Source organism: Daucus carota, chromosome 3 (genome assembly GCF_001625215.2).
Source record: "Daucus carota subsp. sativus chromosome 3, DH1 v3.0, whole genome shotgun sequence".
NCBI classification, from domain to species: domain Eukaryota; kingdom Viridiplantae; phylum Streptophyta; class Magnoliopsida; order Apiales; family Apiaceae; genus Daucus; species Daucus carota.
In genome coordinates, this window is record NC_030383.2 from 56,531,336 (window position 1) to 56,554,270 (window position 22,935).

General features: G+C 34.1%; 4 protein-coding genes across 4 annotated transcripts; 2 read left to right on the top strand and 2 right to left on the bottom strand.

Annotated features, from left to right (window-relative positions):
- Window positions 1-760: 760 nt before the first annotated feature.
- Window positions 761-2,714, bottom strand: LOC108214687 (serine/threonine-protein kinase RIPK). The gene is made up of 5 exons (XM_017386824.2): window positions 2,206-2,714; window positions 1,948-2,083; window positions 1,509-1,645; window positions 1,280-1,403; window positions 761-1,180 (listed from the first exon to the last, which is right to left on the bottom strand). The coding sequence occupies exons 1-5, from the start codon at window positions 2,551-2,553 to the stop codon at window positions 879-881; spliced, it is 1,047 nt and encodes a 348-aa protein (XP_017242313.1). The 5' UTR covers window positions 2,554-2,714; the 3' UTR covers window positions 761-878.
- Window positions 2,715-3,722: 1,008 nt separating this feature from the next.
- LOC135146814 (uncharacterized) lies at window positions 3,723-12,933 on the bottom strand. The gene is made up of 6 exons (XM_064089577.1): window positions 12,862-12,933; window positions 7,815-7,908; window positions 6,035-6,188; window positions 5,876-5,924; window positions 5,678-5,770; window positions 3,723-3,894 (listed from the first exon to the last, which is right to left on the bottom strand). The coding sequence occupies exons 2-6, from the start codon at window positions 7,879-7,881 to the stop codon at window positions 3,859-3,861; spliced, it is 399 nt and encodes a 132-aa protein (XP_063945647.1). The 5' UTR covers window positions 7,882-7,908; window positions 12,862-12,933; the 3' UTR covers window positions 3,723-3,858.
- Window positions 12,934-13,332: 399 nt separating this feature from the next.
- LOC108212743 (uncharacterized) lies at window positions 13,333-15,798 on the top strand. Its single transcript, XM_017384460.1, has one exon. The coding sequence runs from the start codon at window positions 13,333-13,335 to the stop codon at window positions 15,796-15,798; it is 2,466 nt and encodes an 821-aa protein (XP_017239949.1).
- A 4,168-nt stretch (window positions 15,799-19,966) lies between these two features.
- Window positions 19,967-20,583, top strand: LOC108212744 (inactive protein RESTRICTED TEV MOVEMENT 1). The gene is made up of 2 exons (XM_017384461.1): window positions 19,967-20,158; window positions 20,296-20,583. Exons 1-2 carry the CDS (start codon window positions 19,967-19,969, stop codon window positions 20,581-20,583), a joined length of 480 nt encoding a protein of 159 aa, XP_017239950.1.
- Window positions 20,584-22,935: the final 2,352 nt, after the last annotated feature.

Consider the following 22,935-nt stretch of genomic DNA (forward strand, 5'->3'; position numbering starts at 1 on the left):
TTGGACGGAATTTCATATTAAATTTAAATAATTTTTAATTCAAGTGCAAATCAGCCGTTGAAAAATGATTGAAAATTGACACGCTAGGTTGGTCTTATAATTGATCCCCCTTTACCGAAGTGTTATTATACGCGTTCTTGTTTGTAGTAATGACTTCTTCTCGAAATATGATTAGTGACAAGTGACATACAAGAATGAAAGAGTGGTCCAAAAATTGATGTAACTTGACTCACTTCTCCCTCCATCAATGTTGTTGCATGTCATAACAATTACTCCCCATCTCAGATTAGATGAACGGGTTGATTTTATACACGTAACTTAAAATTAGATGAACGGGTTGATTTTATACACGTAACTTAAGAGGCATTGATCGTCTAGTTCGGAAATTTATTTTTTTAATTTTTTTTTTTGTAAATGAAAATTTTATATTTTAATTTTTATTTACAAAAATAAAATTTTAAAAATAATTAATGTAGCTATGTGGTCAATGAACTTTAAATTGTGCGTCCGAAATCAACGAGTTCATCTAATTATGGGATGAAAGGAGTATAACTTTTATTCAAAACATGTAAAAATTGCTTAGATAATATCAAAACAGTTTTTCCAAATACTCTCTCCGTTTCAAATTAGATGTCTAATTTAAAATTATAATTCTCGCATTTTTGCTAGCAGAATCAAGCCTTCGAATTTAATCAATCATACTGGTGACATAAGAGAATGAAGATACGACTTAATCAATTAACTTTTTTTTTCCCTTCCGTTCTGCAAAAGTCACTGTAATCAGAATGGTTGTCACTACATGAGAACTAAAACAAGTTCTAGAGTATATCAGATATTGATGCCTTTGGTAAGTTGTTTATCTTCCAATCGTCCTACTACTATGCTAACGGTTCCAAAGTTTGAATCACTGTACTCATGGTTGGCCTAGATTTTGGCCTCTGATCAAGGCATTGGTATGCCAATGCAGCAGTCTTTAAAGCCGCAGTTTCTGAGTATTGGCCTTCAAGTTTTGGGTCCATGATTCGCCAAAGCTTTCGTGGTTCTTTCAGCGATGATCTTGCCCAGTCCACTAAACGTTGCTCTCTACTAGGCCGGCTCCTTTCCATCGCCCTTCTTCCTGTTAATAGCTCCAATAGTAAAACTCCGTAGCTGTACACATCACTTGCTGCAGTCAAATGACCTGAAAATCATAATTAAGGAACAATCAAGTTTGTGTTAACTACTCTTCAGATGTAGTGAAAAAGTATTTAAGCTGTTAAGATATGATTATACCACTAACCGGTGCACATGTAATCAGGGGCAGCATAGCCATGGGTGCCCATTACTCTTGTTGTGACGTGCGTTGCATCTCCTTCTGGACCTTGCCTTGCTAGTCCAAAATCTGAGAGTTTCGCAGTGTAGTCCTATAGACATAAGCATATTTGTGTTCATTAAAGGGAAATACGTAACTAAATAAGCAGAATAACATGAACATTTTAGAAGAGTGAATAAGATTATAAGAAGCTTACAGAGTCTAGCAAAATGTTGGAAGCTTTGAAATCGCGATATATAACAGGTTTTTTAGCTTGGTGGAGGAAAGCCAGGCCTTTCGCTGCACCAAGGGCAATTTGGATTCTTGTGGACCATGGAATTGGCACCGAATATTCTGAGATCAAGAACAGTGTTTTGTATTAAAACTTTGTTGCTCTAAAAAAGATCATCTCTGTTTTAGAATCCAACAGATCAGTTGATTTAAAAAATACATCATATAAGGTAAATTTGGTCTGTCTTTTTCGAACTAGACATCAAATCAAGATACTGATTCAAAATTAAGAAAACAAAAGTTGATTTACAACAATGCACGCAGACCAAGTATAAGAACAAGTAATAAAGATATGGATCATAACTCTAATTTCATGCTTAAAATGCCTGGAGATTTTCTAAGATGAATTAAGCGAGGGAACTTACTTCTGAAGAGCTGATTCTCTAAGCTGCCTCTAGGCATGTGTTCATAAACCAGCAGCCGATTTTCACCTTCGCAACAATATCCTATCAACTTCACCATATGCTCATGCCTCAATTGCCCAAGAAATATCACTTCAGTCTGCAAAATTAAAAGAAAATAAAATCAAGTTCCTTAAATTCAGAACCTATTAAATCTTATATTTACATGGTCAAATAATATTGAAAAAAATGAGGGTGTATGTAAATAAGTAGACGACATACCAGCCACTCCCTGTGGCCTTGCAAGCCATTTAAATTAAGAACTTTAACAGCAACAGTTTGAGCCTTCAAACCAGGCCTAAATCTATCATCAATGAAGCCTTTATGAACCGGTCCAAACCCTCCTTGGCCAAGAAAATTACTCGAAGAGAATCCATTTGTGATCACTTTTAGTTCTGCTAGTGTAAAAACATAAAGATTGGATCCTGCGAGGGAATCAGATAGCTCCTCTGGGAGCACTAATGAATAACCAAAATCTGATATCGAAATTCTGGATACCGAAGTTTGTTTAGGAATAACTTTATTCGGAATGAAGCATTTTGGAATCAAAGATTGCCATGTGATCTTCATCTTCACTGCCTGATGTTGCTGACAAGAAATGTGTAGTGAAATGTAGTTGTATAAGTTGAACAAGTATCATATATTCATATGTTTGCAAGTGCTTTCAGTACTCATGAAACTATGACACTGGAAGACCTGAGTGACTTGGTGTATTTGTACACAAGAGTCACAGACAAGAAGATGTGTGCATGAATTTAATATAGAGCCATGTGTGCATGTTTCAAAACAAACGTGTCCGCGTAAGCTCTGCATTTATCCTTTTTCTCGTTTTAATCCTTTTTACACAGCACTAGAATGTACTACTCCCTCCGTCTCGTTTTATAGGTCCATTTTGAAAGAAACACGTATATTAAGAAAAAATTTGGTTAGATAGAATTTTATCTCATGTATCATAAATTAGTGCATTGATAAGTGAAAATATAGTTGAGTTTCAAAAAAATCACATAATAAATATAGGGATTTAGTGCCTTGAGAAATGAGAATAATGTTGAGTTCCAAAAAAATCACAATTAATATGTAGATAAATTTGTATTGAAAGAAGAAAGTGACAAGTATTTTGGGACAATTTTTTTAGTGAGCAGCTGCTAGCTGTATATGTGATGATCGCTGTTGCTGGTCAAAAATGCCTAGAACATAAACAATTTAAAGCCTATCTGTATTATCTGACTCAGTAAATTTGTAGTCGGATTTTCCGTGTATTCTCTGTGTAACAAACATTTTTAGTTAAATGATGAATATTTATTGGTACTCATCTTGTTGATAATTCATTCCATGTATACAAATCTTCACTAATCAATATTTTCTAACGCCACCTAATTAATATTATTCATTTGTGTCATTTTGTTTGAGAATGAAAATTTGGAACAAATTTTGGAGTAAGTAGTATTAATCATTATTTTATAATAATGCTATAAATTGGTTTGTCTAGCATGTAAGAACTAAATTGTATACATTTTTTGATTGGTGTAGCTTTATATATGTATGAGGTCCATCATTATAAAAAAACTAGCATAAAAGCCCGTGCAAGGCACGGGCCTCTATTTAAATTCATTTTTTACAGTAATATATATTACTCAAAAAGAAAAGTCAGAAAAATGGTTGAAACTTTCAATTTGAACAGGAAATTTTAAAAAATAAAAAGCTAAATGAAATTTTAATGTATATCTATGATGCAAATAATTAAATAAAAACTCAGTTTAATACCCTCCAACCCACAAAGTAATATACTTTACAAACCCCAGACTCTACATCCATTTATCACTGACATGTGATTTTTATTTGAAACAATTCTAGACTAAAGCCGGTTTATGTGATTCACAAAAGAACATAGACAGCTAGCTCTCCCATTATCTGCAAAAGATAAAATACATGAACTATATCAGTAACATTGCATCACCAAAAACTATTCCCCTTGACATCTTTTGCACCTACACAGTAACTAAAAGTAAACCTGCTCTGTACACATGACTGGACCAGGACTCAGACCGTTTTATTGAACTATTTTTCATAGAATGTTGTAGAACAACAGAGCGGCTTCTTTCATAATCTTCTTTAAAAGGTACAAAGGTTTAACATAATTTACCCCCTCAGTTTTCTGTCACTGAGTGTCCTTAGGATTCATGTTCTTAAGCAGATTCGTTGCAAATTCCTTTCTCTCGTGCGGCACAAGTAGCTTCAATGGGATGAGTTGCATATCGAGCTTGTCATGTCGCCCGACCTAGCAATCGGATTCAAGATATATCTTATTCAGAATCCTGATTCATATTGGTAAATAAAGTCCGCTTCACCAAATAGCATATCCTGAGCAAACCTTTATAATTATAACTTTATAAGTACTTCAAGTTTCTGATATAGGTTACAAGAGCATCTTTATTCATAATGACTATGATCTACCATCATAGATTTATAGTAATTGGTTCAAGATTTAGGTTCTAGACAATGGAGCCCTTTGAAAACAAAGCCCGTTTGCAATTCTAGTTAGGAACTTGGGATTATGATATTAAAATTCTATGTGCTCAATAAATAAAATAACAATACGCATTAAGCATTATGGTATCAGCTATATAATTTTACTTGATTAGACAGAATTATATTTGATCAAAAATTTTATAAAAAAAACTTTTCCTAGTCATAGACATGTATCCGGAGGACCTAGGTCTGAGGATCCTTTTCGGTAAGCTTAAAGTCCCCGTTCCACCCTGGGTTCAAATTGTTCATCTTAATGGAGGTCTTTCTAGCGGGAAGTCTTTCACCACTTAGACTGAGTTTCACATAAGGATCAGATGCACTCAGCAAGTTCATCTTCAGAAGCTTCTCTGCACGTAAAACCTTCACATGCAGTAACCCTATGGGCTTCTTGGCTACCCCCTGTATAAAATGGGTTATATCACAGGAGGAACGATGTTGCTCATTAATATTAGCCGTGCTGCTTTCCACCACAAATAGAGTGACATTTGTAAAAGAAAATTATCTCTTCTCTATGATCAATTTATGTCTCCCTCTCCAGGACCAAATGACCCAAATAAGACTTAATGCAGAATTGATCTTAATTGGTCACTTCTTTTCATCTGAGGCTGCACAATAGAGTGGAGAGAAGGCTGTATAACAGAGGTTAGAGCCTAGTAAGAAGTGATTACACAGAGAGGTGATCATGGCAGTTGGCACACCTATAATTCAATGTTCAATAGGGTTATCCAATGCTCAATAGGGTTAATCTCTAACCCCGGCCGGCGGCCGCTAACTTTAAGCACACAACAGAAATGGTACAAGCTCTATTTTCTCCAAATTTAGGTTTAAACTTTAAATTTTCATCCTTAAGGATTCTCACTTCCATTCCGTGAAGCATAATCCAAATTTCCAAAAGAAACATTGATTCTTCCACTACAAAGTCTATATATCCCGTTAGATGTCATCTAAAACACGTCAATTCTGTTGTACAATAATGCTAAAAGGGTGATTCACCAAGCGATCTACAATCAATAGATAGGACATACTGGTAGAATATTATATACTATTAAACGCCAATAATAGAATCATCATTTTTAAATTTAAAAGCATTTAATTAGCAACAAAAAAAAGGAAGGGAAAAACTCAATCAATAGACACGAGTATGTATGCTATTCAGTGAACAAACCTCTGTCTTGAGATTAAATTGTCTCTGGGAGGTAACTTTATGATGCCTCTTCTTCCAATGTTGTCCACCCAATAACCCCGATGACTCTGAGCCCTGCATTTGAATGCACATTAGACTGTTTGATCATTATACATGTTTTATTTACTGATCTATCATTATAATTAATCAGTCATAGTATTCACAAATTGTGATCCATACATTTTTTCTGCTCCTTCGACCACCAGAAATCCTGCTTGAAAGAGTAAAGCTGTAAAGAATACAACGCCAAAATGACAAATCAAGTAAACATAGTATGACAGACATAAACAATATACAACTAAAACCTTGACATTTATCAATCAAATCATGTCAACCAACCTTCCTCGGCCGCTATCCAACAAAGACTTTGATCTAACCCAAACTTTCTGATGTGAGGGGAAAATCTGACCGATAACATGAAGAATTGAACTTAGTTCGCCTGGTAACTCCCCAGCCTCTGAACTGAGTTGGTGCGGGAAGAGGATGAAGTACCCTGCCCCATTGCAATTTATATATGAAGTTAAATGTGTGGTTCATCCCTTGTAGGTGCATCATGTATTGAGTATAATAAGGTGGAGCTAAACCAAAAGCAGCATTCTATCATTTCAATTGCATGAGTTGTGAGCAAGTATGTACTCGTATAAACTATAAGCAGTTCCTCTGGACATGAATAAACTTGTAATATCGAACTCTAACAGCGCATGTGTGGAATTTTAAAGTGTTATTCCTTTTGCTATGATTTTTATATTAATTACTTAGGGAAAACACTTGAATAGTATCTTTCTTGGGACGTCATTGACTTGTGTCAGCTTATACCAAACATTATGTGTCAATCCCCAGGCTTCTGTAATTAAAAGAATCTGGGGTACTCCCATTTCTAATAAAAAAAATATCAAACATCTCTGTGATTTAAGCCACTGGGAACGTGAAGTATAAGAGTGACACCCATATCAAAGTAATTGTATAAAATGTGTCAAATTAGTAAGTTGGTTGAAATGTAAGACAACAGAAAATGAATGCCCAACTGCAAGCAGAACCAAATATGCCTTCTATACAATGTTAACCAGGAACTTGCAATCTTATAAATATCTTGAATTAGGTGACCAATCTTATAGAACATGGAGAAATTAGTAAATACAACAGAACATTGTCTCAGAAACAAGAAACTTTTAAAGATCCCCATTTTAAATGTCTTATCCTGAGTAAATATTTGATAAAAACAACAGTGTAAATTAGAACGTCTGTGGACAGCTTGCTTTCTAAAACCCTAATAACTTTTCTCTCTCGTTTTGAGAGTCGACTCCCGTATTAGAGTTTCAGCCGTCACTTCTCCGCCTCCCAGATCTTCATCTTCTCATCAATTAACCTCTTCACTCTCTCATCCCCTCTATTATTTTACTAGTTTTTCAATAAAACCAAGATCTAATCTTGTTTGAGTACCTTGTTATCAAGGTTGTGTGCCCATTGTTTTGGGATGTCAGTGTGTGCCCATCTTTTTGGGATGTCAGTTTGTTATGTTTTCGTATTTTTATGTGTCTTGATCTGTCGTTCAATTATCAATCTGAAAAGGATTTATACGGCATTTTGGGAGATCGGTAAGACTCGCATCGATTTCGGAACGATGGTGGATACCGCAAGAGCTCACCTTTCACAACAAATAATTGTTCATGTTTTGGGGACGTTTGGTGCTCCAGGATCAGTTGATTTGACTGATAGTTTTGAACATTGGGCTACAGATGATGCTTACGTGAAGGTCAATTGCGAGACTACTAGTTTCATAACTGATGTAGGTTGGATTGCTCGAGATATCGTTGTAACACTTTTTAGATCAAAGAATATGAATATTCTATTTGTTAAGCGATCTGAAAACAAAACGACTATTTGTTTAGTTCGTTTTTTGTTTCACAATCAGATTGTAGTTGACAGTTCGGGGGTTTGTCCCGGCTGGGTTTGCGATTCGTATTAATAAAATCCTTTGTTTGTCAAAAAAAAAAAAAAAAAAAATTAGAACGTCATTTGTACTAAACTATTATTCTATTAATCTGATATTTTGGAGGCAGTACTCTTAAATAATTACAGTAATGTAAAAACGAATCTCCGGTAACATTTTGTCGCATACCTTCAAACTCGGGCCATGTTGATTGTTTAAACAATTGCCTTTGTTGTTGATCTTTGACTCTGTCCATTTCCAGGTGGAATGTGACCACATAGTCCTGCAATATGGTTTGTTTTTAGTAATAATTCTGAGAAGCAGTAGTAAGGATACTTAATAGCTTGCACTAAATGTAGCTACTTTGAAAGTATAAGCTATAAAACTATCTTTGTGACAGTATAGTTACTCTATACATTTTGAGATAAATGGATAGAATCATTTTCTCAAAAATGCATCGTAGACTGCCTCGTCGACTCAAAACAGTAGAAGGCCTAAATTTATCTTACAAAGCAAAGTAAGCAAGCAATCCTAATTCAATATGCACAGCACTTGAGTGTGTATAATCTACGGGATCTCTTGGCCTTGAATATAAAGGTGGTCTAAAATTCAACAATCGCATATATTATACTATATCATTTATGAAATAAGTTATACCAAACATAAAAACAATTTATATGGCAATTTTATTTTTTTGAAGATGTTAGGATCACTACCTACACATATAGCGCGAAGAGCGTCATTTTGAGCATTTATTATAACAAATAAAGGGTGACAATATTAAAATATCATAACGGTTAGGTAACATATATAGTAGAAAGGAAATTAGTACTAAACCATGGGAAGAAGTGGGAGAATGATCTTGGCGATTCAAGTATAAGACTCTCTCTTCCTGGTCTGTATTATATACACTTTAACTACTTAACTTTCTGAAGTGCTAAAAGCAAGCCAAAAAAAACACCAAATAAGGGGAAATACTCATGCCAATTAGAGCATAATTTAGTTATCTATTAAATATAGTGCAAGATTTTCCCACTAAATTGCACATAGCAGGAGTTTAAGCATACAAATATTGCATAATAAGACACAAAGTCTGGTACTTTGTAATATATAATATCTTGCAAAGTTTTCACCAATTATAATTTATTTATTTTTAATATGACAAACTGCGACATGCAATTTATAGAGAAAACATTAGGTCAAATCATGCTCCTTGTTTCTCATGAATTAAGTGATGAAGACCTAAATTTTAAAATAGGCATTCATTAATCTGTGCGATGCAAAGGTTTTGCATTTCTTCTCTATCAATTCGCACTACAATCATGATTAATCTTAAATGAGATCTTTTCAAATCAAGCAAAACAGCATAGAAAACCTGTACTTTTTTATAGAAAAGAAAAGTAGTAAAATTTTAGGTATGAAGAAATTCATATCTCCACTGCTACAGAATGGTTATTTGTTGCCCAAGAAGATACAGTGTCAATAAGGCATAACATGAAAAACATGTGATACCTATATTTAGGGATGTTTTTATATTTTATACTAAAACTATATCATACAGAGTGATGACCCATGACCGGTGCAATATGATAAATCAGTAGATGCAGTATTTTAACTTTTACGAAGCTTAGATGGTTTTGGTTCCACTTTTCCTTATTGCAGAGCTTCTTCACCATCAAGACATCCATATTTTTATTTTCGAGAGTTTATAATTCCTGATTATTATCATAGCTTCCTTTATCTCATCTCAAGCATTAACAATAAACTTAAATTATATATACAATAGTGTATAGGAGCGGAACCGAGTTTCTTCTTTGTAGGCGTCTATAACTCTATTTCACGAGAGACCAAAACTAAATATGTATATTGATTTCACATGCATACTCTTTCCTATTGTAAGAGCTCATTCAGTAGCCCACAGATCATCAAGATTTAGGACGCGGTGAATTCAACTATTTAGTTACAAATTAATAAAATCATTTTATAAATGCATCAATAGTTGTTTGTCTCTAGAAACTAAAAAAGGCTACCAAAATTGAACATGCTATTATGACCTTGATATACTGATTTGGCACGATATTAATATTATCAATTGATTAGGTGAAGCAGAAAATTGCAAACCTGAACCGGAAATAGTAATCAAAATTATCAGACCGAAAATACTCATCCCCCTTTATCAAAGAACCGGCTCAAGAGTTTAGATATACGCCAATCGCAAACCAACAGGTCATTATTAGGATTTTCTATAAAACTGGAATCCGATTTATGATTGATATTTTAAGTGCTAATACAAGCACCAGAAACTACCTCATATACTATACACACTCAAACTCAAGGATAAAGTAAAAGCAAGAACTTTTATTCTGAATTGAAAAGGAATCTAAATCATCAGACGGGAACCCAATCAGAGACATTACCTTGAGTATTGCCGAAATATTCCGAATTACAAAGCACAGAGATCTAAACAGGAGTTCGGAGGCTATCGGCAGGTGAGGCACACTCCGGAGTAGGCGGCGACGAGGATTGAGCGGAAGCTTGTTTGGAGCAAATATTGCAATTCAACTAAAACCTAGGCTAAGAATTATATTTCAACTCAAAATACGGTTTGGAGTAATAGGAGTTCGACTGGAAATTGAGGCTCGGATAGGTTTGTAATAAATATCTGTTTAATAAGGTGCTTAGGAATCAGGTAATTTAAATCTTAATCTATCAATATTTTGGGCAATTAAAATTGCACTTGCTTATTATACTAAACATACCTAAGATGGTCTAGTATATGATCATTTAATCTTTAGGTCTGTTCCAAATTTATTTACGATTCTTACTGATAATAAATTTTTATTATATCTTTTTACTTTATCTTTTGTACGTTTTTTCTTTCATTTGATAATCTTAGGTTGGAATTCATCTAATAATTCTTTTTAAATTAATAATGTTTAACTAAAATTCTACACAAATCAAAACTAAAAAACTAAAATAATATAATGAAATTGTTTGAGTTGTTCACAAGTGATTCAAACTTGACTCACTTCACATAAAACTTAAAATCAAACAACATAGTCCAGGGAAGATGTCTACTTCCAAGTATTTACAGACCATTATTATACTGGGCATTGCAATAATTACTGGGTAGATTGTCTCTAATACCAGAGCCAAATCCTAATACTCCCTCTTTCCTATGATAGTTCACCCAATTTGACTTTGATAAATCAATTTGGCACTCATATTCAAATTCCGTAGTTGATTATATTTAAGCTGCTACACTTGCATATATGTGGAATTATAGTTCATAATTTCAAACCCCACAGGGAAAACAGAATAACTGTGTAATGCAGTTTACAATCTTTATTTTTAACCGTGCACTTTTCTGTAAGTTTAAATTCTTAAGGGCTCAAGACATGAAGATTCATGTCTCGACATGTGTCAATAAGTGATATAACTATTGCATAGCCCAATTCGTTTGACTATGTTGTACAGCACCAAAACACACACATCTTGAAATACTCATCCTGGGGAGAGTGAACATATTCACAAAATGGAAGTAATGTCTTTCCCTGGATTTGCCGATTCAGGGGAACATTTGCCCACTCATTTTACCATGATTTTGAATATTGTTAGATCAATTGAGGTTTTTGGGATGCCTAATTCATGTGCGAATTAACCTATGACCTAAAGCTGGCCTATAAGTTTGAGGGGATAAAACAGGAAGACGGCAGTTGCCCCTCCTTTGCGAGCAGAACAAAAAGACCTCGATATTATCCTCACCATATGGGTCTTCACAAGTTTTCAGTTAAAAATAAAAATTCTTATCGCTGACCTAAACGTAAGCAGGGAGGACTTTATATTATAAATATTATCATATAATCCAGAAGATTCTTCATTTGCTCCCAGTGGCAAGTTGCAGCCAGCCTGCAACATCCTTTTTATCAGGGCATCAAATCTGTTAACTAACCGCATTTCAAATATCAAATGTTAAATAAAAATGTGACCCCTTGGCCTTTTGCAATTGAACATTCCAAACATGCTCGGACCATTATATAAAAGGAACATTCCAGGGAGATGGATGTTCTTATATTTTTCGTAAAATTTTATTTAGGAGTATAATTTTGGGAATCGTCTTAGATTAATAAACCAGTAAATATGCGTAAATGAAAATTCAACTAATTAATATGTATATTCGAGATATATTTTATTTTTCGTCTGTCCCTTTTTTCTCTTTTTCCATTTTCTTTTACCCTTTTTCCTTATGAGTCATTCTCTTTTTTCCTCATTTCCTGCCACCTTGGCTATCCTAAATCTGTACAGTAGGTGATTGAATGAAACAACATCACAGAAGGGTAGGGACATGTGCCGTTACGGATTTGATACACTCGTCACTACTACATGCTACGGGACGCTAAAATGGGGCCAGGAGGGTAGCTTGCGAGGTCGGGTCAAGCCTTCTTTCCGGGGACTTTGATCCGTCGGTAAGTGCCACAAAAAGATTCAAAGTACTTCTAGTCAATTAGAAAGAAGTAGCCGTAGAGGAATTTGATGTAGCATATGAAAATATGAATACTGCACTTTCAAAATTTTAAATAGCTCTTCAATGCTTTCTCTATTTCCAGTTTAGGCAAGTATATTTCTTTACTGCTGGTGCATGTGTAGTGATAAGCACCAGGATAAAAGAGATCGGGCATTATCTCTAAAAGAAAGTGCATTCACTTTATAAAAACATAACACGAGGTCAAATACCATGCTCTGTCTTGTCTCATAGCCATATTAAAGAACCAATACCTAAAGTCAGCACTCTAGTGGTGTTATACATCCTGCCTAAACTAAAACATCACAGTTTGTTCTAAATATCAAACGCAAGATAAATGGAGTTATAATCGCCAACACGCGAAAACCCCCCAAACCGTATCTTTAAAAAACCAATTTGTAGTTAGAAGAGTGAGATACCTGGAGAATAAGTTACATTTGGAACAAAATATAGCACACCATTAGGGACATAGTTTAGCATCAGAAATCCCTCTCTGATTTTAAATTTCAGCAATATCTCCAACAAATTTAGGCAGAACCGATGAACTTGCTCTAACAATCATGCTTTAACATGGATTCATATACAACTAAACAAAAACGCAACCAAGAATAAGCATAACTAAACAAATTTAGTAACACAATCATACGAAAATTACAAATTACAAATTAAATAAGTAAAACTTCTAGTAAGCAAAGCAGTACAGCGGAGTCAAACCTGATGAAAAGGATTGGAATGGATACATGTCTTGAACCCCGAATTCGAAAGACGCTGTAGTCTTCTCGTTCTCCGGGGCAAAGGCGGAGCCACAGCAAAGGCTGTGGTGGGCTGCAGCCCAGGAGAAAAAAAAAATTTGTCAAAATTTTATATTATACAGGCCCAGATTTTTGAAGTCAGCCCAGGGCAATTGGCCCAGCCCACTATTTTATTTTCCAAAGCTTTAGTCATGCGCGCACGTTGAAAAAGTGAAACGTAAGCCAGTAAAATTAAAAGCAGCGCAATTACTAGGTTTTCAGAGCAGGGGAAAAAGTAAAACAGGGGAAAAGCGATTAAAAGTTTAAAGGTATCAAACTATGAGATCAATTCTGCTTTTCTTTCTTTATTTATAATTTATGTTCTTGCAATCTAGGTTTTATAATTTATAATATATTCAGTCTTTTTATCTTGTTTTTTTATAGGATATATATAATGGCAAGTCAAGGAAAAAAGAGGGAGAAGACATTGTTTTCTTTTTTTAAGCCAAGTGCATCTCCACCTACGAGCGAGGTACATTCTCAAAATAATACTACTGTTGAAGAAAATCCAGCTAGTATTGATATTCAGGAAAATCAATGTGATGAACCAATTCTTAAGACCCCAAGAGTTGAAATTGATCTTAATACTCTTGAACGTGATCCTGGAATTCGAATTCCCATATGGAAACATCCCGTTAATCAACGAGATGAAATAAGACGAGCATACATTAAAATGGGTCCGTATCAGCCTAAGCTAGCAGAGTATCCCAAAACAAGATATGGGTCACAAAAGCAAGCACGGAGATTTCAATACTCTTGGTTTGAAAAATTTACTTGGCTTGAGTACTCTCCGAAAAAAGATGCAGTGTTTTGTTTTCCTTGTTTTATATTTGAAAAAAAAACACCTCTGCATCCCACATTCACTATTGATGGATTTAATTGTTGGAAGAGGGTTAATGATGGGGATAGGTGTCCACTTTTAATTCATGTGGGACTTCCCACTTCACCACATAGGAATGCTGTAAATTGTGTTGAAGAGCTAATGAAAGCAACGGGACATATTGACAAAGTTTTAAATGCCCAAAGTTTAGAAGAAGTTCAGAAGAATCGGTTGCGACTTAAAACAACAATTGAAAGTGTTCGATATCTTAGCTTGCAGGCCTGTGCATTTAGAGGTCATGATGAATCTCCAATTTCTAACAATCGTGGTAATTTTATAGAGATGGTAAAAGCTTTTGGTCGAATGAATAATGACATTGGTGATATAGTCTTAGAAAGAGCTCCCAAAAATGCAAAATATACTTCACCGACTATTCAGAAAGAAATTTTGCATATTATCGCCAATAGAGTGAGAAGAAAAATTCGTGAAGAAGTTGGAGATGCAAAGTTTTGTATTTTGGTTGATGAAGCCAAAGATTCAGCAAATAAAGAAGAGATGTCAGTTGTTTTGAGATTTGTTGATCGTCTTGGTATCTTGCGTGAGCGTTTTTTTGAGGTTGTTCATGTTCCAAACACTACTGCTGCAATGTTGAAAGAAAAAATATCAAGTGTTCTTTCTCGATATAATTTGCATAGCTCTAATATGAGGGGTCAAGGGTATGACGGTGCTAGCAATATGTCAGGTGCTTGGAATGGACTTCAGGCTCTATTTCTTAAAGAGTGTCCTTATGCATATTATGTACACTGTTTTGCTCACAGATTACAACTAGCTTTAGTTGGAGCTTCTACAAAAGAAATTGGTGTTTATCTATTCTTCTCAAAATTGTCAACCATTGTTAATCTTATTGGTTGTTCTCCAAAATGGCACACTGAATTACATTCTGCCCAAGCTATTGAAATTGCTCATATGGTGAATTCAGGTGAACGTGATACTGGTAGGGGCTTAAATCAGATTGGCAATCTTCATCGGAGTGGTGCTACTCGATGGAGCTCTCATTTTGATTCTATTTGCAGCTTAATCGATATGTATGGAGCAACAATTTCAGTGCTTGAAAGTATTATTGAAGAAGGAAATTCTAGTTCACTACGAGGAGAAGCAACTGGTTGTTTGATAATTATGAGATCTTTTGAGTTTATTTTTACACTTCATATGATGCATAAAATCATGGGAGTCACTGACTTACTTTGCCGAGCTTTACAACACAAATCTCTTGACATCGTAAGTGCTATGGATCTTGTCTCAACTACTAAAACACTGCTTCTTACCTTGAGGGAAGAAGGATTTGACCATCTCCTTGCATATGTGTTATCAATTTGTCCACAACATGGCATTGAAATTCCAGATATGGAAGCTTTGTACAGAAGTGCAACAGGTCGTTCATGCCAACAAAAAAATTCAATGACAATCTGCCAACACTATCATTTTGATATCTTCAATTCAGCAATTGACTTTCAGCGAGAAGAGTTAAATTCCAGGTTTAGTGATGGAGCAGTAGAACTCCTTGTGCTTAGTTCTGCGTTAGACCCTAAAGACAATTTTAAATCATTTAAAGTTGAGGAAGTTTACAAGCTTGCGGAAAAATTTTATCCAGAGGACTTCACTGGACAAGAAATGCATTACTTGAAAAGTCAACTTGAGCATTATAAGTTTGATGTGATTCATCATGACAGCTTTCAAAACTTGTCAAGCATCAATGAGTTGTGTTGTAGATTAGTCGAAACAAGCAAGTCGCAGCACTACAATTTGATTGACCGTCTGATTCGGCTAGTGTTAACTTTACCAGTTTCCACCGCCACGACAGAACGCTCTTTTTCAGCAATGAAACATGTGAAAACAGTTCTACGCAATAAAATGGAAGAGGAATTTTTAGCCGATTCTATGATGATTTACATTGAGCGAGACCTTGTTGAAGATATTGATTCAGATTCGATAATAGATGAATTTTATTCTATTAAGAATCGACGGTTGCAACTCAAATAACAAGTAAGAATTACTCAAACTTGGTAATTAGTTTTTCAGAGAACCCTATCTTGTACATATTGTTAGCGAGACCTAATTTTAATCTTATTTTGCAGTGGTACAGGTGATCTAATATACATTCGGACCTATCGATCTCCTGCTCTCACAATGGTACAGGTGATATCAAATTATCATATTATATCGTGTATTGTTTTCATTGTGATATTGTAAGATAGTTTTCTATTGCTACAGTAGTACTTCTAGCTTTCAGAATCAAGTTAAGAATTTTTTTTAGAAACTAGCCTAGGTGAAAATTATTTCCTGGCTCCGCCCTTGCTCCGGGGATCAATCTACAAACTTCAACACCCAAAACCCGACGCAACTTTCAAATTGAAGCACAGACACAGAACCTAGGAGGGACCTACAGCGCCGCCCCCGCCTTAACGTATCGAAACCCAACGCGAAGAAAACGCCCCACGGAACCGCACCAGAGTTTTATAAGCAGAATGCACCACGACAGACGGTGCAGAGCGGCCAGGAACTAGAGACCTCAGTGGAGGGAATAAGACCTAGATTAGGCGGCCAACAGGAGCGGAAGGGCAAGAGGAAGGTAGAGCAGGAAGACGACGGTGCGGAGGTGATGTTTTTTTAATTTAGATTCAGAGGGGTGTATTGGATTGGGATTTTAAAGCATTTTTTTGCATTCATGAAATCCGAGGGTATTCGATTGGGATTGTTTGAAATCCATTAAAATCTTGAGGTATTCAATTGGGATTTTAAACTATGCTACAAAATCTAGTGGTATTCAATTGGGATTTTAAATTATGCTTTAAAATCCGATGGTATTCAATTGGGATTGTTTAAAATCCATTAAAATCTGATGGTATTCAAATGCTGATGGATTTTTTTTCATTTCATGATGGATTTTGTGGCATTCTTCAGTGTATTTTAAGTTTTTGAAATCCCACCAAATTCAATGGGATTTTGAAGCATTATACCTAAATCCTATCAACTCTGCGACATTTCATCAAAAATCCGCAAAAAATCAAAATCCCATGCAATCCATTAAAATCCATAGACTAAAAATAATGCATTAAAATCCCAATCGAATACACCCCCGTTAGTTAAAACACGCCCGTCTAGGTTAGGCTCGGAGCGAGGTTTGGTCTTATTTTTTTTGCTCAGGAGCCGGCCTTTGCATCTACCAGTTCTCCTATGATAATATAGATAGATAGAAGCCAATTAAAATGAGTTAAATGTATAGAATTTAATGATTAACATGTGTCCAAAGACAAATCATAGGAAAAATCCAATCGTTTAATTATCAATCTAACAATTCAATAATAAAATTATCCTTATTATACATCATAAGGATATAATTTGACAACTTTTTTGTTAAGATGCTATATGGATTTTACAATTTTGGATGGTAGTTAAATCATACGCCCAATATAGAGCCTACAAAGTACAAACCCTAGTAACAAACCGGTCTGACTGGACTCTGGCCCAAAAGAATATACTGCTCGAAGTAGACCAGGCTACCTAACCGAATCCTGGGAGCAAGTCCAGGATATAGCGAGTCAAGCAGTTTACCTATCCTATTATTTATTAATAATATTCCCTCCGTTTCAATTTATATGTCCACTTTAATAAAAAAAAATTGTTTCAAATTACTTGTGCACTTCAACTTTCAATGCAAAATTATATTTCCAAAATCAATTCTACTCCACATATCTCTTATTTATATTTCCTAGATCAATCTCACTCCACATATTTTGATCATTTAATATAATTAATTTGTGAACATCCACTTTTCTTAAATTGTGTGATTTTTTTAAAGTGGACATCTAATTTGAAACGGAGGGAGTATAAACTAATGAATCTTAGTGTGTCTTAGTGATTTAAGTAATCTATTTTTAGTGTTAACTCCAATAACAATCCCTATATTTGTTCTCCTAAATGTGAGTTTAGGAGCAAGTTTAGGTAACCTATTGGACTTGCTCTAACATATGTGCATGGTGTGCTAAATCACTAAGACATTATATCTCTCTTTGCCTTATCCATATTATAACATAAAATCTTATACTCATTCTCTTTATCTCTCTATTTTATATTGTGCTTTAATGATGAACGAGAATTTTTAATAATAAAATACTAAATATATACTCCCTCTGTCTCAAAATAAATGTCACTTTGATTTTTTTCACGTAATTTGATATGCAAAAAAGTCATACTTCTACATATTATTTTTAAAAATTTCTTTTTTCTGAATAAAAGTTTAACATCTATATTTTTATTCAGAAAAAGAAATTTTGAAAAATAATGTGTAGAAGTATGTTTTTCATGCACCTTAAATTACGTGCATAAAGTTAAAGCGACACTTATAATGGGACATAGGGAGTATTAAAAATAACGCACATTGTTGAAGTTGAATTTAGATAAACATGTCCTAAATCATTAGAACATCATATTTTATATTATATTTGACACTCCAACTACGACACCATTTTCAGAACTCCGATGGATGATATTTTGTAATTAACTCTTGATAAATACTCAGTCCGTCGTCCCAGCCATTTGTATACGTTCACTGTTTGCACACATTTCGAGACTCTCATAAAGTATAGTTCTATAATGTTTTTTCAAAATTTTCTTTTTTTAATAAAAGTTTAAATATCAAACTTTTATTCAAAATAAAAAATTTTAAAAAAAATACTATGCAATTATACTTTAAACGAGTCTCTTAAAAAGCATGTCAAAATGTAATGTAGGGATTATGGTTAATATTTTGAGACTCTTATAAAATATACTTACGTAATATATATATTTTCATGAAAATTTCTGGAAAAAGAGTTTGACATTTAAATTTTTATTCAAAAAAAGAAATTTTTTTTAAAAAAACGTTATAGAACTATACTTTACAAGAGCCTCAAAATGCGTGCAAATAATGTACGTAAACAATCTGGCGGGACGGAGAGAGTATATAATTGTTGCATTGTGCACCTCGTTGGTCCGTTAGACGCGTCACTTTACGTTTTTTTCGTTAGAAGTCTCAGGTAGTTTGGACAATTGGACAATTTTTAAAAAATTATTTATAAATAAATTTTTATTTAATTTTTTTACCCTCTAAACGATATTTTTGAAATTTTTTAAAGAATGAAAGTTGTAGAAAACGAAAAGATCTTTTTAAAATAATAAAATTCAATTTTTTATACCAAATAAGATACTCCATCTGTTCCTTTTTAGTTCTCACTTTAACTTTTCACACGTAAATTTAAGGTGATAAAAAAACAAACTTCCACTCATTATTTTATAATTTTTTTAATGAATAAAAATATAAACTTTAAACTTTAATTCAGAAAAAGAAAATTTCAAAAATAATAAGTGGAACTATGTTTTTTAATCACCTTAAATTACATGTAAAAAGTCAAAATCACAACTAAAAAAGGAGGGAAGGAGTAATTAACTTCTCCTTTTATAAATAAGCTCCCTACATATAAGTTGCTTTTAAATTATGAACCAGAATGGAGAAAAAGCTTTCGCCCTGCAGGCCATGGTATTGTTGTTGTCCTCGGTAAACTGCTGCATAATTACACTTTGTGGAAATCAACCAAGCTGCTGCTAACCAACAGTGCTAGTATTAAAAGTCTACTGATCCAATATTTAAAGAATGACTCTCTTTTGCACGACTATTGCTCTTCTCAATCTGGGAAAAATACAATTCTATTTGTTCAACTTAATTTTTCAAAAAGGTTTTGGAATTCGATGGAGATTTTTAATTGAGGAAGGTGAAACGATGAAGTGTGTTTTATACTCCCTCCATCCCAAATTAGATGAGCTTGTTGAGTTCGAGAACACACGTTCATTCACCGCATAGCTATATTACTTACTTTTATAATTTTAATTTTTCAAATAAAAATTTAAATATGAAATTTTCGCTTACAAAAGAAAATTTTAAATTTCAGAACTAGATCGACCGTCAATGCATCTTAAGTTACGTGCTAGCTCGTCTAATTTGGGACATGGGAGTATTCACTAAATGCGAGCACCTCCTCGGAAATAGATTTGTAGTGTTCAACCTTTCTGCATGTAGTTGTAGCGTCCACCCCCTCTATACTCCGTGTATATATACATGCCACAACTTGATTCTCGACACGTATACCGTAAGGAGTTACAGAAAAATATCACCATGATTAGAGTTGGGCCGACGTTTAAAACATATGGAACGTCCTGGGATCACCAAGGAAAAACAGAAATCGCGCAGATCTTCATCTCTAGCACTCCGTATCGGATTAACTCCCTGCACTTTGTTTACGTGGAGAATGGACGACACGTCTTGTCTGAGAGAATTGGCGGGGATGGCAGTGCTTCTATGAACACGGTGAGCAATTAATCAATGTTTATTTCGAGTCACTAGTCTTTCTGATATTCTATTACTTTGTACAAAGTTTTACATAAAAATTTCAGTTTAATTACATATAATTGTTCGGTGACAAATTCATTTAAACTTTGCTGCAGGTCACTCTTGACTATCCATCGGAGTATATTACTAGAGTAAGTGGCAAATATCAATCATCTAACTTTTTAGTTTCTATTACTTTCTATACCAACAAAGGAACGTATGGACCATTTGTTCCCAACAATCTCGAGAAACCTGTCTACCCACCGATCGAGTTTAATTATGAAATTGGAGGTAAGTTTTATGGATTCTTTGGCACTTACACCAGCAATGAGATCGAAAGCATTGGACTTTATATGAAGCCAATCCAGACGCTATCCAACACTCGCCGCTTGCCGACCATCTAAATCCACCTAGCGTTCGTTCATCTGGACTTGGCTTGGGGATGCATATGTCATTTATTATATATTTATGTGTGCTTTCTGTTGATGCTTATGCTAATGGAGTTTAATCTAAAGAAATTTGCGTTTTTGTTTTTAAAGTTCTGAATTTTGTTTATCAGTGCAACCGATCAATCGACAATCATATGCGATCTAGTTTGGTTTATTGTACAGATTTCAATACAAAAGCACATTAAACCTTTGACACGAACAATCTAATGAGCTTAAACACCACAAAATTGAAATAAGAAACTTGAAAACCCATAAAGAATGTTGATGTTCATGAATAAAGTGGGGTAATATACTCCCAATTTGGATTTTTCAGTCACTTCTATACTATAAAATTTATATTTGGATTTTCGGTTACTTGTGTACTACAAGTTTATGTTTATATTTGAGTCCCTGGAAAGAATTATTTACCCACGAATTGATGTTCCATTTCGTAAATCAAAATTGTTAATTCAAATACTCCTACTTTTTATGTCATTTTTATAAAAAAAACTATAAAAGTACTCCCTCCATCCTAAATTAGATTAATTCGTTGATTTCGGGCACATAATTTGAGGTCCATTGACTGCATAGCTACATTGCTTATTTTTAAAATTTTATTTTTGTAAATAAAAATTCATATATGAAATTTTTATTTACAAAAGAAAAATTTTAAAAATAAATTTCAGAACTAGACGGTCAATGCACCTTAAGTTACGTGCTCAAAGTCAACGATGTCATCTAATTTGGGATGGAGGTAGTAGTTCTTAAATAACTATTTTCTTCTTTTTACGAAACAATATTTTGAATTTTTATATTGTTTCCAATATTTGGCTATTTTAAACACATTACAACGAATACTAGGTTGTTTTGGTGGCGACTGAGACCATTTCCAGCTTATAGCCATGTGATTCTTCACAGAAATTCTTCAGTAGCCAATTTTATTCGTAGTATATGAAATTCTCCTCTATAAAATAACAAATCTTTGTTAAACTTAAACACTTTCAGTGTTTATCAACTTTAGCCCGTATCAAATTTCTCAGTATATATGTTTGAATTTCAAGTTTTTATGTATGAGTTGAACATCAGAGCCCTGTATTAGCAAGACAGCCACTGATCTGATTATCCACAAAGTAAACCAGATGATTTGATCTGAATGTTGGCACTTCGTTAAAGTAAAGCCACTGATCGGCAACTAGTACACTATTGATCTGTACAATATAACAATGTGTCGTGTTCTGGATTCCTTGTTATAATACAATGAAATCACAGTATAACATACTACAGTTTGAATCTCAGTTAATTCTGTACTTTCTAAGTTTTTAAAATGAGTTAGGGTCTGTTTGGGAGTGCTGTTAAAAATTGTTGTGCTGTCAGAAAAAGTGCTGGTAAAATAAGTGCTGTTGTAGAAATCAGATAACTGTTTGGTAATTTTTTGATATTACTTATTTTGAGTTATAATATTAAAAAAAATAATGTTTTTGGTGAGGTTTTATAATGAAATTTATAATAGCATTCTGCAAAAGCTGAAAAGCAGCTTTTTCCAAAAGCATGGGAGGACCTGCTTTTTCTAACAGCAGCTTTTCAGCTAAAAGCTGCTGTTCAGAAAAGCTGCTTTTTGATTTACCAAACAATTTTTCACATGCTTTTCAGCAAAAAGCTGCTGTTGCTGTCTGCAACAGCAACCCCAAACAGTACCTTAATCAGATCAACATGGTAGCTTGCATTACCTCAATATGTTCCTCAACTTCAGGAAACACTTCTGCAAAGCAAGGCTGGCGACGTAGAAGTAAGATATTTCAACATCTACAAAGCAAGGCTGTATATACTTGATCTACATTTCTGCATGTTGGTATTTGTTTAAAGTAATTATCAGGTTGTCCCTGATCGAGCTTGAACAACTAGTACTATCTTGATCTGTATTCAGTGAGAATATTCCTCGTGTCAGCTTCACGGTTATAATATGATGGTGTCACTACTACTGCATAGGAAGAGAGGTTAGATTACATAGGATTGCTGATTTTCTGCAAAGAGTTCTATTTATATCAGCCAGTTCTTAGCTATCAAGTTTTTTTTTTCTACCAACTGTTGTATCGTAAAATTAATCATAGATAAAGTTATAACAGACGCATAGAACAGGGAATCAGATGAATTTTATTCTAACTTCCCCCATCATGATTATTGACAACCAGCAAGCAGAAAGGAAGTCTTCAAGATCTAGTCAACTTGTGCTTAATTTGATTTAATTGTTGCATTAGACTTTACTTGAATTCCAGTATTAACTTGTGGAAATTAACCAAATTGCTGCTTACCAGCAGTACTATCAGAAGT